General features: G+C 35.6%; 4 protein-coding genes across 4 annotated transcripts; 2 read left to right on the forward strand and 2 right to left on the reverse strand.

The window, feature by feature from the left end:
- The first annotated feature begins 1,133 nt into the window (after window positions 1-1,133).
- LOC21387306 (probable WRKY transcription factor 50) lies at window positions 1,134-2,669 on the forward strand. Its single transcript, XM_010093667.2, has 3 exons — window positions 1,134-1,571; window positions 1,659-1,803; window positions 2,182-2,669. The coding sequence occupies exons 1-3, from the start codon at window positions 1,262-1,264 to the stop codon at window positions 2,303-2,305; spliced, it is 579 nt and encodes a 192-aa protein (XP_010091969.1). The 5' UTR covers window positions 1,134-1,261; the 3' UTR covers window positions 2,306-2,669.
- Window positions 2,670-3,781: 1,112 nt separating this feature from the next.
- On the reverse strand, window positions 3,782-7,792 carry LOC21387307 (protein PLASTID MOVEMENT IMPAIRED 1-RELATED 1). The gene is made up of 3 exons (XM_010093668.2): window positions 7,572-7,792; window positions 5,028-7,419; window positions 3,782-4,920 (listed from the first exon to the last, which is right to left on the reverse strand). The coding sequence occupies exons 2-3, from the start codon at window positions 7,316-7,318 to the stop codon at window positions 3,879-3,881; spliced, it is 3,333 nt and encodes a 1,110-aa protein (XP_010091970.1). The 5' UTR covers window positions 7,319-7,419; window positions 7,572-7,792; the 3' UTR covers window positions 3,782-3,878.
- Window positions 7,793-8,028: 236 nt separating this feature from the next.
- On the forward strand, window positions 8,029-10,382 carry LOC21387308 ((S)-coclaurine N-methyltransferase). Its single transcript, XM_010093669.2, has 8 exons — window positions 8,029-8,263; window positions 8,597-8,705; window positions 8,802-9,026; window positions 9,120-9,219; window positions 9,308-9,418; window positions 9,536-9,619; window positions 9,809-9,867; window positions 9,974-10,382. Exons 1-8 carry the CDS (start codon window positions 8,077-8,079, stop codon window positions 10,164-10,166), a joined length of 1,068 nt encoding a protein of 355 aa, XP_010091971.1. The 5' UTR covers window positions 8,029-8,076; the 3' UTR covers window positions 10,167-10,382.
- Window positions 10,383-10,464: 82 nt separating this feature from the next.
- Window positions 10,465-11,237, reverse strand: LOC21387309 (uncharacterized protein At4g33100). Its single transcript, XM_010093670.2, has 3 exons — window positions 11,127-11,237; window positions 10,891-10,975; window positions 10,465-10,778 (listed from the first exon to the last, which is right to left on the reverse strand). The coding sequence occupies exons 1-3, from the start codon at window positions 11,222-11,224 to the stop codon at window positions 10,659-10,661; spliced, it is 303 nt and encodes a 100-aa protein (XP_010091972.1). The 5' UTR covers window positions 11,225-11,237; the 3' UTR covers window positions 10,465-10,658.
- Window positions 11,238-18,909: the final 7,672 nt, after the last annotated feature.

Below are 18,909 nucleotides of genomic sequence, written 5' to 3' on the forward strand. Positions count from 1 at the left end.
AGACAGAAATCATTTTTAAAAATGCGTTTGGTAGTTTTATCAATAAATTATTTTCAGCATTAATGTCTCTCTTCCTCTCTGCTCAAGAGAGGAGAAAACGAAAATAAAAAATAAAAAACGACTAAAAGTTATTTTTCATTTCTATCTCATTTTATACTAAACCAAAAAATCGTTTTCATTTTTATTTTTTGTCTTTATTGTGTCAAACGCCGTTTTGAAAACGTTTTTATTTTTTTCTCGAAAAATGTAAAAAATAAAAACGGGATCAATTCCAAACACGGTCATAAAATAACCAAAAAAAAAAAGGAAAAAAGAAAGGAAAAAATTTGCAAATCATCTTCTCACTAGGGTAACAAAAAAAAAAATTGTGTGTAGAGCTCGGTTGCATGAAGATTGATTGACGAGGGAAAAAATTCTTCTATATATTTAGCATAAGGATGTTAAAGTGTGACTTAAATTAATAGATACTGATAAAATCATATAAAACAAGTGGCATGATCCGGCAATATGGGATCAACTGCATTAGCTTAATTCTACAGTCACTAATTTATCTAAGTAATGCAGCAAATAACTTGTTAGAATGTAATTGATAAATGACATTGGAGATAGTTGTACTTATTTTGTCTAACTATTTAAGTATCCACATTATTTGGTATTCAAATTTAGTCTTCATAATATTTTTTTTAGATTGTTTTTTATAGGTAACAATATTCTAATTGGTGGCTAGAATTGAGAACCACTGATTATTAAAATGAGACTTGAGTATGAAAGAATATTGATTCAATCTTCTATTGTATCAAAAAAAAAAAAATTAATACATCACCGCTAGACCATCCTAGTGGTTAAAAAAGGAAAAAAAGAAAAAAGAAAAAGATTGAAATAGACAAATTGGAACTCCCTCAAAAAATCACCATCACTTTTGACTTGTATTCTTGTCCGTCATGAAGGGGTTGGTCTAAGCACGAGACGGGTCCCTGGCATTCACAGAAAAGTCACACAAAAAAAAAAAAAAAAAAAAAAAAAAAAATTTTTTAAGTCATCCTTGGAAATTAGTGGCCCCCACCATCCTTATCGTTCCTCTCTTTAAGCACACCTTTCTTTCTCCTGCCAATTCGTTTTTGGCTATGCGGCACTTCTCGACTCAACATCACCTCTGAAGTTTCCTTATTCTTACGTAGGAAGCTCACCTTGAAGCCGCCCCAACAGCCATGGTCGCAAACAACTTATATCTACACCACCAAACTTCACTCAAATCGTCAACATGATAACCAATAGTAAGTACTACAGCTATCCGTACTCCTCCCTGATCAACATGTCAAGCGGTACTAGCAACAACAACAATCTCGTACCAATGTATCAGTCTCCTGAGAATGACTTCGCCGACACCCAATCCAGCTTCGATCCCTTTCCTGATCTGTCCGTGTTCGATGAGTGGCAGCTCGATGAAGATAGCGAACATCCGGTGTTGATGCCGCATGATTCGGGTTCTATGCCGCACCCCACTTATCATGCTAGTGAAGTTCATGATGAGTCCGGTGGGCATAGCAGCCAATTTGGAGGACATGCTGGCAGTAAGCATATATATTTGATTGTAAGCATATATATACTTCTTGTGTTGTGATATATATTGTGAGTGATATGAGTCATAATTCAATCAGGAGGAGAGAATGAAAGTGGACGGGAAAGGAGGGATACTAAAGAAAGGGTGGCGTTCAAGACACAATCGGAGGCTGAAATACTTGATGACGGCTTCAAATGGAGGAAGTACGGCAAGAAGATGGTCAAGAACAGCCCAAATCCAAGGTAGTCAACCTAACATTGTTCAAAGTCGGTCAACATTATATTTTGCAAAAGAATACGGACACACACATATATATAACATATACTTATATATATTACGAAAACATTGTTGTCCCACCTTCTAACGGCTTAAGCAAATCGCTAAATTAAATTACACACTCCTGCAATTACACTTTTCAAAAATTATCATCACTTCTCGGCCATTAATTTGTTCCGGGTTTATAATTCAATATTCGTGTGTTAGTATAAACTAACAATATATGTTGCATATGCCAAAAACATAACATCGGATTTTACAGCTAGTAGTTCTTCATATGGTCATATGTATGTATATATGTGTGTGTGTGATCTGGACCATATTGAAGTGTTATGTGAATGCAGGAACTATTACAGGTGTTCAGTTGAAGGCTGCCCAGTGAAGAAGAGAGTTGAAAGAGACAGAGAGGATCCGAGGTATGTGATTACAACCTACGAGGGCGTCCACAACCACCAGAGCTCTTTCTAGTTCTTGAAGTTTTATATTTTTTAGGTGCTGATTACATGGTTCACAACTCAAACTTGGGAACATGATGTTTTAATTATCTTTGAGGTGTAAAGCTCCCATCACTGCCCTTGTTTACACGTTGTAATAGATGACAACAGGTTGGGGTTTATACATGACGTTAACCATCATGTATTTTCTTTTGCTGATCTTGTACAAAGCTGCAGAAGATCTCTTTACCTGTTAAATAGTTGTGAAATCTGATCAGACTTCAGAGTTTTCACAATAATTGCCAATCATATTTTGGCATTGTGATCTTTTTCCCTTAGAGGAGCGTCGTATCAGTCACTGAAAGCCTGCTGTTTCATATATTTAAATTCAAATTATTAGCCGTGTTTGAAGTAAGTTTTGTTTTTATTTTTCATGTTTTTTAATAAAGAAAAAATAAAAAACGGGAGAGAAACGAGGTTTGACACAATTAAAGACAAAAAACGGAAATTTTTGTTTAGTGTAAAATTAGAGAGAAATGAAAAACGACTTTTAGTCGTTTTTCATTTTTTGTTTCCGTTTTCTTCTCTCTCAGGCACAGAGAGAGAGAGAGAGACATTAATTGATTTTTTTATACTGAAAATAATCTCTGGATAAAACTACTAAATGCATTTTTAAAAATAATTTATGCCTGAGATTGAAAACATTTTCATTTCCATTTTCATATAAAAAATAAAATCATTTTCGAACGAGTTCCAAACGCACCCATTAATTCTGTTACAGTGTTTTCCTCTCATAAAAGATTTGAATTTCAAACGTCAGAATCAAGAATCATGATTTGAATATACATTCCAAATGAGTCATAAGGGACTAGATCAAAACCATGGGGTAAAACTTTTTTGTTTTTTATTGGAAGATTTTTATGACATGTATGTATGTGCCACTATCAGTATCATGACATTATTTATAGTGTTGGGCTCAAAACATAACAAGCTTGCTAATATAGGAGAATGAGCTTGTACAATTGGGCAGGAGATAACCATTAATCTTAAAAGAGATTAGTTGGTCAGCCTTTGGGGCAAAAAATTGACAACCCAACCACCTGGGCTATATTGCATCACTAAACAACTACACACTTTATAAAACCAGATAGATCCGTGTTAGATTATAAAAGGTCTTTGTTGGATAGATTCATATAAATCCGAAATTCCCAAGGAGGGAAAAATTTCAAAATATGTTTCCTTTTTTTTTTTTCTTTTTGTTAACTTGTTCCCCAGAGAAACTAAATTACATGAAAGTGACAAGAGCATGTCAAAAAATTATCCACCAACCCACAAGGCTAAGATTAAAAGAATAAATGCTATACAATAAGGAAGGAAGATTCAGCCATCTTATATTAGAGAAATGAACATCAAACAATTAAAAATTTTGAACATAAACGACGAGAACAGTAAAGTTCTTCCACAAAACGCTGCACGGTCTTTACATCAAACTTGGGTGTAACATATGGAGAAAGGTAATATAACAAGCTTTTTGTTATGTTTCACTCCAATAAACAAATTTCTGTATACAAGAGGAGAGCTCCATTCAAAGGAACTAAAATTGCGTGTTATATGCGCCTAATATCTTCACTTCGAACTATAACATCTGGATTTCGGGTGTGTGGAGCTACCAAATCCGTCCAATTAGATCCCAATTCATGAACATTTGATGAGATGCTCCATAAGATATCCCCAGGCTGTACCTTCAGTATCCCCAGAGGGGATGATTTCACAATTGCCTTTGACTTTGATGTGTATCCAATATATCTACCCAGGCCACTAGAAAGCAGCCAACGGGATCCGGATTGCTGCTGTGTTGTTGTCCCCCAGACCAGCTTGTTGGGGGGAACTGTATTGACACCAGAAAGGTGGACCCCAATGATTTGGAATTGGGGACTCTCTTCATCTTGTTTGACTGCCTCCTCTTTCTTCCCACTGCTTACCTCCTCTACTGGTGGCTGATCTTTTTCTTCATCCTCGCTACACTTCGAGACCACACTATGATTCCCTTTTTGCATCAAACGGTCAAATACCCGCTCCACTTGAATCAGAAGAAGCATCGGAACACCCACAGGCTCATGGTTTCTAAGGGGATTTCTAAGTTGCACCAGATGAGCAATTGTGAGGTTGTTTCCCAACAAGCCACACTTTCTACGAGCTGCTTCGCAAAAGCAGACATCTTGTTTCAACTTTCCACGGGCTAAATCCGTGCACTTGGCATGATGGGCATCGAGGACCTTTTCAATATGCTCAATGTTATGTTCTTCATCACCAAAGTTTCCAGCATCTAGCCTCAACCAATCATCTAATGTTATAGAAAGGCCAATTAAGTTACTTTTATCCCCAGAGGCTGACGTCTTCTCAATGAACTGGGAATATATGCAAGAAGGTGGCTCCTCATTTGACATTCGAGACTGTATCTTTAAGCCTTCTAGGAAGAAGGCTTCAATCTTATTCACAACCAAAGGAGTAAGATCTTCAAGAGATGCGAACTCCAAGGGTATCTCATCACTGATAAAACCTGTTCTATAATCCTTATAATCCCAACCAGGTTGAAATCCATGAACTTCCTTCCTTTCACCATTTGAATCATGCTGCAGCAGAACTTTCCTGTGAGAAATTGGAAATAAGTTAATTTATAATGCATGAATAGAGAAAAGAAAAGGGCAAAGTCGGATTATTTTGAAAGGCAAATGTTAATCAATGTGCTTACAAACCTCTGAGGTTTCGTCGAACTTGAAGCTGCACCACATGCTACCTGCTTTATTGTCTTCCCAGTAATATCCTCTAAAGGAATTAATTCATTGAGCTGCAAATACAGCTTTTCAGCTCTAACCAGTGCCAAATTTTGCAGGATCTCCATAACATCATAACCCATTTTTGCAGGTAGAACAGCAGGATTAGAGACTTGAATGATTAAGCTCCCCTCATTTTTTGCATTCCTGGAAAGTGAAGGACTCATGGACCACAGAAAGCCTCCATTATTCAGCTGAACACAAGGACCAAAGCCTTCTTCAAGTGGAGGTAATTGGTATCGCTCTTGAGGGGGAAGCTCAATTGGACTACCAAATCCACCAGAATAAGTACGAGGAGAATTTTGAAAGTCCTTCTCATTTAGGCCCCATTCTCGCATCAAAGCTTCAGTTTCCAAGCCTTCTAGAAGTTTGGCCTTCCTTCTCTTTAATAACTCACTGACCCTTTTATTCTCCTCTTCATCATCCTCAACAATCAAAGACAACTCAGAATCCCCAGAGTGATCCCGACATTTGAACCCAGTTACAGTTTTGTAGCCAAATTCCAACTCCTCATGCTTTGCATCAAAATCAAAAATGAAGCTTCCTGAAGCTAAAGCCTCCTCTTCAAACTGCCTCAAAAGAAGCTCTCGAGGAGACTCTGGATCACCATCAGAACTTGTGACAAATGATCCATGATCCACTTCTAACGTATTCAAGAAATCACTTGCCACAGATTCAGCAACATCATCCAAGCTAAGTGATTTTTTAAAAGATCTATTGGCTTTGTAGTTCGCTCTAACTTCCGTGTGATTTTGTTGCTCAATGAACTCTCTTGAATCTATTGGACGGTCCAAATCTGCTGCTTCTGAAATCAACCGACTGTTGCCAGCTGATTTCAGTTCTTTTGTGCTCAATTCTCTGGTATAGTTGCTATTTCTTTCATCCTTCCTGTCATCCACCACCGCCTCATCCCGGCAATTTGTATAATTGTCATCCTTGGAAATAGATATTGTCTCCTTGTCGAAATTTAAATCACAATCATTAAGGATCTCATCCACATTGATTGTCTCAATTGCAGGTCCATCGAAGGTATGACCAGCAATTTGGTTCGCCTCCAAATTCTCATGTTCAGCTATTTCAGTCCCCACTTCAGTAACGCTAAACTCAGTAATGTCCCAGTCATACCCTTCCATTTCTTCAGCAGGCACAAAGTCAAGGTCGAGTTTGGGTTTGTCTTGCTCCAACTGTTGATAATCAGCCTCTGCTGAAATGCACAAACTCCCCTCATCAAGTTTCTGATAAAGACAATCTATTGACTTGGAGAGCTCCAACCCTGTTCTCAGCAACACTTCACGACAGACATCAACATCAAAATACTCACATAAGAACTCAGACCCATAATTTACAGTACCTTGAATGGTGCCAACTCGCCGAAGCATCCTGCTATAATCACTAGGACTCGAACTAGCACTATTGTCCATGGTAGGCCTAGTATGCACTGTATTTAAAAGTTTAGGAAAATTCGAATTACCACTCAAGTTATCTAATTTATCTCGCATTACCCAGAAGCCAAAACTGACATTTAGATTAGCTCCTTTAGCTTTCCCCGAGAGGTTAAAGCTGGTTGTCCATTTACCACGGCTCTTCTCGCCTTCTAAATCCTCCAAAGTACGCGGTAAGAAGCTCGTGAGATCAACCCATTGCTTCCCAATATCCAGTCCAGGAGCCTCCATCAGAGAGGCATAGAGGAGGAAAAGCTTCGATTCATACTTCACTGGATGATTGCCCCCTCCACAACTACCATAAACAGAACACTGGTGCATTAAAGTTTCGTCAAATTCAGCCGCGCCCTGAGAAACTCTTGACAAGGAAGTCTGGACCACCTCATTCTTCCTCTTCCAATGCACACGAAGACTAAGGTTCTCAAAATTCGGTGGCAACCCTTCGATTGAATGGACATGAAGGTAAAAACAGCAATGGAATTTCTTGTTCCCAATATGCGTGAGAGCTTTTAAAGGCTTCTTCCAATTCCATATCGACGACGTTTTCTTATCCTTGTACAACGAGTCTTCCCTAAGTAATCCAGGGTTTAAACTTGATTTGGATTCTGATAAACGGACTCTTCCAACGGATTTGGATCGAACATCATTTGAAGAAGAGGTTTTGTTCAAGTAAAGTGCTTTGCTTATTTCCTCAATGTCTCGTAACAACTGGCCATTATTCGAATCCCCAATAGTCCTATTACTATTTCTAGACTCCAGCTTTCTCAACATTATCTTTGATTCAAGTAAAATCTCGCATAATAAACAAAATTTCCCGTCTCTACACTTTTGCAGATTTCCAAGTACTTCAAAGTCTCGTTTGGATCACAAAACTAAAATTTACAACAAAGAAAATAAAGAGAATATCAATACTCCAACTTAAGAACAAGATTGACTATCAAACTACGTATGCAAAAAAACAAAATAATCAAAACCCAAAAATGAAAAAAAAAATAAAAATCTGAATCTTTGAACGCAAGCTAACCTGGACAAAAGAATCTCAATCTCTTCAACCTGTCAAAATCCATGTGATTCAAGAGCCAAAAAACAACAAATTATTTCCGAGAGAAACTACAGCTTTGGATTTCAGCGGGTGTTTGGTCATGAATCGCGGAAACTTTAATTTTCCCGGAAAATCTTCACGAGACAAATGTGAAATCCACTGAAATGTTTTTGTCTGTTATATTGGAAAAGTGGAGTAGGTAATTCGGTCAGAGTCAGACTTGTAGAATAATTTCGCTGCTTTAATGGGTTATTATATCCTGCAACCGACTCCTCGCAGAATGACCTTGCAACCGGAAAGTAGTTCTTGCCCAATTCTAAACCTAAGCCTAAGCCCAAGCCCAGCTGCCCAAGCCCAAAGTCACTTCTCCTCTCGTCAGTCTCTCACCATATAAATACTCCAATCAACACAACAGATAACAGATAAAACAAAAGGCGCGCATAGAGGAAGAAGAAGAAGAAGAAGAAGAAGAGAGACATAAACGACAATGGAGGGGATTCTGAAAGTTCCGTACGACGCGACGGTGAGGGTGGCGTTGACTTCTCTTGAGCGGAATCTTCTGCCGGACGCCGTGATGAGGAGGCTGACGCGGCTGCTCTTGGCTAGTCGTCTTCGCTCCGGCTACAAGCCTTCCTCCGAACTCCAACTCGCCGACCTTCTTCGCTTCGCGCTTTGTATGATTATCTCTTCCTAATTTCTCTCTAATTACGCTGTTATGCGTAATAATCAATCAAAAATTAGGACATCTCCAAACACATTGTTAACTTAATACTGTAATTGACCAAGAACGTTTTCATTTCTGCGTTCCAATGGACCAATTCAATAATGCTGTACTTTAAAAATCGTGAAAGAAGGAATAATTTTGTTTTATTGGAATTTGAGATTTGAAATTCGAGAAATCAAACTAAAAATCAATCAACTGCATATTTTAGGCAAATAGTATTGCAATTGGAGGATTTTTTTTTTTTTTTTTTTTTTTTTTTTAATTTTCAATCTTTGGTACGCAGCGCTGAGGGAGATGCCTATAGCGATACAGACTGATCAGCCAAAAGTGCAACATTATGAACTACCGACGTCTTTCTTCAAGCTGGTTCTCGGAGAGAATCTCAAGTATAGGTACTTTGATTTGTTTTTATGTAAATAAAAGGTTGATTTTATGTACATATATTACGTTTTGTCACAATATTTAATAGTTATGAGGAGCTACTGCAGTTGCTGTTACTTCGAGAATAAGTCGAGATCCTTGGAGGATGCTGAGAAGGCAATGTTGGAGCTGTATTGTGAGAGGTCAGGGCTTAGAGATGGTCACACTGTTCTGGATGTTGGGTGTGGCTGGGGATCACTCTCTTTGTATGTTGCAAAAAAGTACAGAAACTGCAAGGTCACTGGGATTTGCAATTCGAAAACACAGAAAGCGCATATTGAGGAGCGATGCCGGTAATGCAGTTTAGTGTTTTTCTTTCTTTATTCAATGATAATTGGTTTCTGTCAGAGTGACTGAAAAAGCATAACATTTTGACATTTTTGTAGGGAGCTGCAGCTGCAAAATGTGAAGATCATTGTAGCGGATATTAGCACATTTGAAATGGAGGGATCCTATGATCGAATATTTTCCATCGAAATGTTTGAGGTAAAGTTGTTCTATGCTATGCGGTAGTAGATATGGAACGAATGTTGGTTATTGAAATTGACGAATTGGGTTTTGTATGATTACACAGCATATGAAGAACTATAGGGATCTTCTGAAGAAGATATCAGGCTGGATGGAAGAGGATGGCCTTCTGTTTGTTCATTATTTCTGCCACAAAGCATTTGCTTACCATTTCGAGGTATACTTTTTCTTTCCCTGTTTAGTTGATGAGGTTGCTTCATTCACATGATTACACTAAAGGAAAGGTCTTCCCTTGACGTCAAAATGGTACTTTCTGGCTTTATCTTTAATGTAGGATGTGAACGAAGACGACTGGATTACCAGGTACTTCTTCACGGGAGGTACAATGCCTTCGGCAAATCTACTACTGTATTTCCAGGTTATGTCTCTACTTTCTGCACCCAAACTTTTCTTTTCTGTTTTTATTATTGCATCGTTACCTTGACAAATTTGAGCTAAAATTATATGAGAACCAAGCAATACAGAACTCTACTTATGTCAAACTGGGGTTTTATTTTCTTTTCTGCATCTTTGGCTGAGTTTGACCCACTCTTTAACTTTCTTACAGGACGATGTTTCCATTGTTAATCACTGGCTTGTGAGTGGGAATCACTATGCACAGACAAGGTACACATAAAAACTACTTAAATCTTATTGCCTAGCCATTTTAAGGTAATTCAAAAACTAACTGCCTTGTGTTTCTAAAACAAATCTGGAAACGATTGTGTTGCAGTGAAGAGTGGCTTAAAAGAATGGATAAGAACAAGGCTTTAATAAAACCAATTATGGAGTCAACTTATGGCAAGGAATCGGCTGTGAAGTGGACTGTTTACTGGAGGACATTCTTTATTGCAGTTGCTGAACTATTCGGATACAACAACGGAGAAGAGTGGATGGTTGCCCTTTTTCTTTTCAAAAAGAAATGAAGTAACCAAAGATCCATTTCAGTACCACGTCCTTTGTTTTCATGCCGAGAGAAATTATGTCGATTTCGTGCCAATTACTGCATTTTTCTGATGTTCATAAGAGTTCAGTGACTTGAACTGTTAGCCGTATTTGTAATAATTGTGTGCTGGGAAATAAAAACGTATGTTCCACATTGATTGTAATATGAGAAGCTGTCATTGTGTGTCCCCTTTTGTCTGGCAAAAAACAATTAATCTCGATATTCTCGATTACTTTGCAATTTGGAAGGCCAACATTCTCCCTTTTTATTGAACTCTCAAGGTATTAGAATAAAATAAGCTTACAACCAGGACATGAATTTCAAGGAAAGTTTGCGGGTAAACCGATGTTGTTAGAAAAGTTCTGATTTTGTAACTTTCTGTACTATTTCAACGAACAAAAATAGATAAACCTATCAGTAAATAATTTATTCTATTGTTATCTCGTTGAAAAAAAATAATAAAAAATAAAAACTATTGAGACACACCACTAGAATCACGGTCCTTTGGATCAGTCTGATCAGCTTGAGTGGCAGAATCCGCAGATCCTTCAGCTTCCAAGAAGCGACTCAGATGTTTATCCTCCAAATGTTCCTTCCAAAAGAATAAAAAAAAAAAATGTCAACGCTTTTTTACTAAACATAACCATTTTAAAGAGAGTGAAAGAGAAGTACTAAATAGAAGGAAAAGAAAACAAGAAACGTACCACAAGGCAAGCTTTGTATTTCTGCCACTCGGAAACACACTCCTCTTTGTCCCATTGGCCCTTTACAAACTTCTCCGAATACCACCTGTGCTGTGCATATTATTATCATTGCCCATTTGACACAGAGAGAGAGAGAGAGACCAGGGTTTATGAGAGGTTTAAGGGAGTAATTAAAAAAAAAAGAATTTGAATTTGGACCAAAAAAGAAAATCCAGAAGAAAAGAAGTGAGGATGACCTGTTGAAGCAGTTGTGATAAGCAGCTCTGAGATTGGCACAAGGAGAAGTTGAGGAAGAAGAGGCTGCGCTTTTCTTCTCTTTCCTTAGGATCCCCATTTCCACTTTGCACAACAAGATTTCGCATCTCCGAAGTCCAACCTTTTCAACTAGTCTATAATAAGTCGCCGCCTCCAAAATAATTTGGGCCTTGAATTGGGCTATTCTGACGGTAAACGACACAATAAGGGCCTACTGAGCCTACAACAGTGCGAGGAATTTTGACAAACTCTCTAAAAATGAAAATGGTATCATTAGAATTTTTGGATATCAATATTAGTCTATTGAATTTGACATTTTTAGAGTAAATAATTTGACAGATTATTATCGATAATTTGACAGATGTCACCGATAGTAGGTCTCTGATCGCTGGTGGTGGGCGTAATTTAACAGATTATTGCCTAAAATTTGACAAATTATTATCTATAATTTGACAGATTATTATTAAAAGGGTAACCTATCACAACAAAAGGGTAGAACTTTTGAATTGTTTAAGGGTTAGTTTTTACAATTTCCTCTAAAAGTGTTGAGTGCCGTTATAGAAAAAATGGATAAATTATCCTTGAGAGTGCATGAGTATGCACTTTTACCCTTACTCTTGATAAACCATTTTATTAGTGTAATTATTTGACTAAAAAGGTTGTGAATCAAGAGTAAATGGTAAAAATCCTGACACATGCACTTTCAATGGATATTTATCAAGATTACCTGTAGTTATATTTGCATCTCAAAAATTTATAGATGTCCCCACTAATTAATACTCATCTAATAAAGATAAAAAAATATATCCTCATAATTTTCATAATACCTAATTTAACCCTTTCATACTCCCGCCAAATTTAAATATTGATTTAATTTCTAAAATAATATAATTACTTTCAACTATTAATGTTATATTTTTTATTTAAAATTTATGCAAGTCTCTTTACCTTTATTTATCTATTGTCTTCTTCTTACCTCATCCTCCTCCTCCTTTTTTTTTTTTTTTTGATGATGTCCATTAAATAAGAACAAAGCCTCCATAATACAAAAACAACTAGATGCGATTTAAAAAAAAAAAAAAAAAAAACCATATACACAATGATGTTGATGCATATAAAGACTCAATTGGGACCTTCTTTGAAATTTTCAAAGAATTTGATGGACAAAAGTATAGGATTTATGAAGATGAAATTAGGTTTAACCTAAAATGTGGGCTACGCTTTTTTTATTTATTTTTTTCAATTGGGTTTTTTTTTTAAAACAACTCTCCGGGTTTGATCCTCACAATTCACAAACTTCTCATTTGATTGTTTTGGCTAATTATATTGTTAATAGGCAAAACTAATAAAAACTTGTTCTTCGTTTCTTGTTTTCAGATTGATTTTGGTTTAATGTAAAAACAAAAGATGGGGTTTTTTATTCTCTTGAAAAATACTTTCTAATTATAGTTACTCTTTTATTTCTTTGAAAGAATATTATTTCTATTTATAATTAATTTAGGGGTATGTTAATGAATTTTAATGTAAAGTAAATTGTAATAAATAGTAATTATGAATTGGTTGTGGCATGAATGAATTTAATGGGTGTAAATATATTTACTCAAAAGCGTTGGAAATGGTTATAAATGGCCAAAGCCCAAGTACCTTTACAATTAGGGCTGGCAATCCGGGTAGCGACACGACGACACGACTCGAAACCCGCACGATATTAGCGGGTTTAGGTTTATCATAAATAGGTACGGGTCAAAATCAGGTCGAACCCGTGAAACACGATTAAATAACGTGTCATTTTCAGGTTGACCCGCCAACCCGTAATTAACCCGCCATAACCCACTTATTAAACGTTTCATATTTAGGTAATATGAATACACAATCCGTTTATTACCCATTTTATAAATAGGTTAACACGACCCATTTATCACCTATTCTATAAACAGGTTCAGAAATAGGTTAACACGACTCATTTATCACCCATTTTATAAACGAGTTGACAGGTAATCAACGGGTTGACACGACACGTTTATGACCTATTTAATAAACGGGTTATTCGTGTCGTGTCGTGTCAACCCGCCAATATACAGGTCGTGTTTGGGTTTTGTATTTCGACACAATTAATAAACGGGTCGTGTTCGTATCAGACCTATTCGTGCCAACTGAGGAGGTCAACACAGCACGAACACGACCCGCCAACACGAATTGCCACCCCTATCTACAATCTCATATTTGAAAGGGAAATTTTTAAAAATACTCTTAAAACGGAGCCCCTTATTATTTCTACCTTTAATATTAGCATATATATTTTAACCTTTTAGATTGGAACTAGTTAAGGTTAAAGTTTTTTAAAAATGTACTTTTAATAAGTCAAGTACTTAAATAGGTAAAATTTGTAATTTTCTCAAATAGAAAATTTTTTTTCACCAAATCATAATTAATATGTTTACTATAGTGTTTTCTCACATAAAAATTTGAATTTTGATTCAAGTTTTCCACTCAAATCTAAAAAAAAAAAAATCTTTAGGTATCATTTATTGCTAACATTAGTTAATTTTTCAGAAAAGATTTCACCAGGAAAAAGTTGGCTGACGCAAGATCCGCTTATGGGTATTGTTGTATCGCTAATAAACATGGTATTTTTAGAAATATAATACAGAATGTAACATTTTTAATAAATGCAAGCAAGGTTTCTATGGTTGATTTTTTTTTTTTTTTTTTTTTTTTTGTGGGACACCTAAAAGCATAGAGAAAAAGAAGAAGACAAACATTTATTTCTAAGAATCATAGTACTTGATTCGTGGAGGATAACGTGAGACATATAAAAAGTTAGGGAGATAAACAAGGGAAAAAAGAAAAGCATGCAGGAATAAAATAACAATGAAGTGTATTTTTTTCAAAAATTCATTACTTAAGTCTTAATAAAAAAATAAAATAATAACAGTCAGCTCTCATCATTCTTCTATAGTTGCTAAAGTTAAGCTATGCAGATCATATTCGGAAGTACAATTCACGCTAGCATAATAGACAAATGCAAGAGAACCCAATACTCCTGAGAACCTTTCGTTTTCTTTTCTTCCCAAAAGTTATTCTGCTTCTCATTTCAAGTTCAGCTTTAAGCAAGAAATTACGTGAGCTTTCACCTAAACCTTTGAAGGAAGGTTTTATTCTTTTACTATTATTTTTATGAGAGATTCACTAGTACGTTTAATTTTTTTAATAGTTAAATCTGCGTAATTTTTAATTTTTATGACCGTCTAATAGAAAACTTAACCTACTGGTATATTGGCGCATCGAAGAATGTTTTTATTTTTATTTATTTACTTTTTACCTTGACTTATGCTCCTACCAAACACTGTAAATCTTCCCTTTAACATAATAAATTGTACTTGCACGTTACCATTTACTTTTTGCATTTTTTTTCTATCTACATAGAAAATATGAGCATTCATTAATGAAATGTTATCATATGACAGTACTTGTAAATGCAAAACTTATGCTTGTTCGAATTATTTATGTGTCGTAATTTGTTAATTAGAAGTTCAGGGTTGCACACTTTTTTATTTTCTTTCTTTCCTTTTTAGTACTTTTTCCATTTCATTAGCTTCCAAACCCGCAATTTGATTTAAGCCATTTCAACTAAAAGTCATGGTTCGGCATAAGTATTCCAAACAGTAATAGTAAAAATATCTTACAACTTGCTATTCTCTTATAATGTGATATGAGTTCGTTTAGTTCGTTAATTTTAGTTTTTAATTCGAGTTGAGATGTGATTTTATGTGTGAACTTTTTACTGTAGTAAAAAAATTAAATGTGACTGTTTTTAATAACTTTTTACTGTAATAAAACTCGAATCGGCGAAATGAATGAGGCTGAATAATATCTATTGAAGAACAATACTTAAATAGTGCATAGATATTCAACTGTAGATTGTGAAAGGAATATATATGTACTTATAAGGAATTTCAATTTCTTTCCTTGAAGCCAATAGATGGAGAATGAGGGAGTGTGCGTAAAAGAGGTATGTTCTTTTTGCATATGTAGTATATTTGTACAAAATTTGTTATAACTTCGTCAAAAAATATTTTTTTCTTAATAAATATTTTAATGTTTTTTAGGAACATGTATTTGAGATCTTTTTTTAGGTTCCAATATCTGATTGCATTTTATTCAACAACAAAGGAAAAAAATATTTAATTGGAGTATCTTTTTATCAACAGACTAGTTAATTTTAAAACTTTAAGATAAGCAATAAATGAACAATTTAACTAGTAAAAAATATTAGTTAAGAAAAGGCGCTAAGAATTCTACAACACTACTATAGGAGGTCGAGTTTTACTGTTTAAAGAACATTATTTTTCCTTATTTGCCCTTCAATTTTTCTCTTCTTCTCCTCTCTTAGACACGTGGTTGTCTATTTTTTTTCCTTTTTCTCTGTGCTGTTGCTTTGACTTCTTTGTTTTTCCTGTGCTGTCGCCTCCCTTATTTTCTGTGAGACACGTGCCTCTCTTTTTTGGTTTTTCTTCTTTTCCTCTGATGTTGCTTCCAACTGTATACAATTCTTTCATTTCTCTCTTATTTTTTACACATGCCTCTCTTTTTTCGTTTTTCTTTTCTTCCTCTCATGTTGCTTCTAGTTGTATACAACTCTTTCATTTCTCTCTTAGTTTTTTTCTCTCCGCTGCAGAAGTCCGTTTGGCTCCTGGGTTTTTTTTACATGTTGTTTTTTTCTTTGGGTTTCATGGTTATGTTGTTGGTTTTTTTTTTTTCTCAGTTTGCTTAAAATTTTTTATTTTTTTCTCTTCTTCTACTGTGTTCTAGAGTTCATATGCTTTTTTTTGGTTTTTTTTCTTTTTTTCTCTTCTTCCAGTGTGTTGTGGAGTTCATCTGCTTTAATGTTCGAAGTTTTTGGTTTTTTCACTGTTTGATGTTCCTTCTAGCTGGCTACATTTCTTTTATTTCTCTCTTCTTTCATCTTATGTTTTTTGGTCTTCTGGTTTCTTTTCTCTTCCCCTAGTTAATTTTTTTCTCTCCGCTGCGGATGTTCGTTTGGCTCTTAGGATTTTTTTTCATGTTTATCTTTTTTCTAAAATATTTTTTTCTTTGGGTTTTATGGTTGTTTTGTCCGTTTTTTTTTTCTGTGTTTGTTTAAATTTGTTTTCCCTATTTTCTCTTCTTCCATTGTGTTTTGGAATTCATCTGTTATAATGTAACACCCTGAAGAATTAATTGAGATTAATTAAGGTAATTGAGATTATTAGTGTGCCTAATCTGGATTTATTAATTGAGTAGTAATTAATAAATGTTTCTGACACATGTGAGTTTAAATAATTCCAGGGTATTTAATTATTCTTAGTAATTTATTTTAATCCAGAAGTGTGTATGGGCGCATTTTTAAACTGTTGTTTTAAAATATTGTACACATGTCCTTTTCTTTTCCTTTTCCTTTTCTTTTCTTTTTCCTTTTCTTTTCTTTCTTTCCTCTTCCTTCCCGTGCACTCTCTCTCACTCTCTCACTCTCACTCTCTCTCTCCCAAATTGTGTCCCAAATCAAACGGATCTTGAACCAAGGAAAGATTTAAAGAAGTTTTCAACGTCAAGAGAATGATTCGAGGTAAGATTACTAAAAGAACCTCTCTTGAATCTCAAATTTTTAAATTTTAAAACTTATTTTGGTTCAAACCGGATGTTGATGGTTTTTGAGTAAAACTAGGGTAGAAATTTGAGATCTTGGGTTCTTTGGACTTGTTTTAGGACCTAAAACACAGATCTAGTGGTTTTCCTTTGAAATATCTCGATTTGGGACTGAGATTTGCAGGTTTTAGACTGGTTTCTGTGAGCTTCTCTCGCGCAGCTGATTCCACCGGTCGACCTGTGCGGTCGACCGGATCACATGGTAACCGGTCGACCTGTGCGATCGACCGGATTGCATTGGCCTGGCGGGTCAACCTGTCCAGTCGATCGGAGTGCACACCACCGGTCGACCGGTGGTAATGCACTGTTCTATCACCGGTTGACATGGGGTTTGACCCTATTTGGCCTGAAATTGCTGTTTTGACCCCTGTTTTCAAGGAGAACCCAAATTAGCTTCATTTGGGGACTTGAGATGAATGGATTAGCATCTTTACTCCTTGTTTTGAGATTGAAAACCCTTGGAATGATATTTTGAAACATAAAAATGGATTAGGGCACACTAATAGGAAATATTGGTTGGAAATTGAGATTTGGATTACTTTAGGAATGAGAATTAATCCTAAAGTGTTGTCTTGTATCAGTGATCGCTGAGGATTTAGACTCAAGGGGCTTGAGGAAACGGAAGCCAAAAAAAGGCAACGCTAGTCCCAGGTTTGATAGTGCGAGGTAGGATTTCTATCCCTTTTCCTTGTGAGCCTGTTTTCAAAAAGGATTTTGGCATTGGAAATGTTTTAAAAGAAAGGGGTTGGTTTGCGAAAGAAAAACTCTTTGAAAACCATGGCTTGTGGAGTTTATGGAATCCATGGCTTGTCCTGTCCATGGAATCCATAGCTTGTCCAGTCATGGAACCCTATGGCTTGCCCAGTCATGGGGCCTGCGGCTTGAGTAGTTCGTGGGGTCATAATAATGATTTCAGAAAGTTAATGAATGATTTCTTAAGCAAAGATATCTTGTGAACTGGTAAGAGAGTCTATTGCTGTAAGCCTAGATAGGATGTGGATAGTGCATCCTCGGGGGCAGAACCCGAAACTCAGTCCGGGTAGGCGAGACACTTGGTTAGGTAAGTAATTTGTACTAATTACTTGCTGAAGCTTGTAATACGGTTATTTTTAGTTATATTTCCTTTGAGAAAAAGGATGTGAGGTTCCGGCTGTCTGTTGGAACTGAATGTCTATTTATTTTATCTACTTATTCACTTATCATTCGTTGTTCATTTAATTATTCATTTAATTATACAGTCATTTCAAATTATATCCTACTGGGTCTTTCGCTCACGTTTTATGTTTCAAATGTATTAAATCCCTCTCAGGAGACTCTAGGAGCGGTGCACAGTAGCTGGATATTTGCTACGGAGCAGCTGAGTTGTGCTGCTGTTGGAATCAAGTGAGGATTGTGGTCATCCTCTAGAATAAAAATGTAAGGAATTGAGAATTCTGTAAACTCTTGAAATATTTGGATTAACTAGACTGTGGTTGATATCTGTTGTAATGATTATTTACATGTTTATGTATGTATGATACTGTATGTCCTATGGGGTGGAGCCATGTGTGTTGTCAGAGGCTCGGGATTCTGTAGTAATGTATTTATATTTTAATTCAGTCGAGTGGGGCTCGTCTGAGAATCTGCTTTATTAATCCCTAATCGAGCTCCACGTCACCCACCCCATTTGGGGGGCGTGACATATAATGTTCAAAGTTTTTGGTTTTTTTTTTTTCTCTTTTTTTCTTCTTCCAGTGTCTTCTGGAATTCATCTACTTTAATGTTCATCTTATTTAAAATTTTGTTCTATAATTTATTTCTTTTTTTTTTACAAGGATTATTTTAAAATTTTACAAGCTGAACTTTTTATCATGTACTGTATGTATATATATATATATATATATATATTTATAACATATATTTATCCGTGTTATTTGCACCGGTAACACACTAGTATCCACTAAAAAAGGAAACGAGTAATTCTATAGAGAGTGTGTGACAAGTATAGTATTGTATTAAAAAGGACAAATTAAAAAAAAAAAAAAAAAAAAAAAGACGTGGGGGGGGGTTGGGGGGGATCAAAGTCCCTAAAGAAAAAGC

This window comes from Morus notabilis, unplaced genomic scaffold (genome assembly GCF_000414095.1).
Source record: "Morus notabilis unplaced genomic scaffold, ASM41409v2 Scaffold1850, whole genome shotgun sequence".
Lineage (NCBI taxonomy): Eukaryota > Viridiplantae > Streptophyta > Magnoliopsida > Rosales > Moraceae > Morus > Morus notabilis.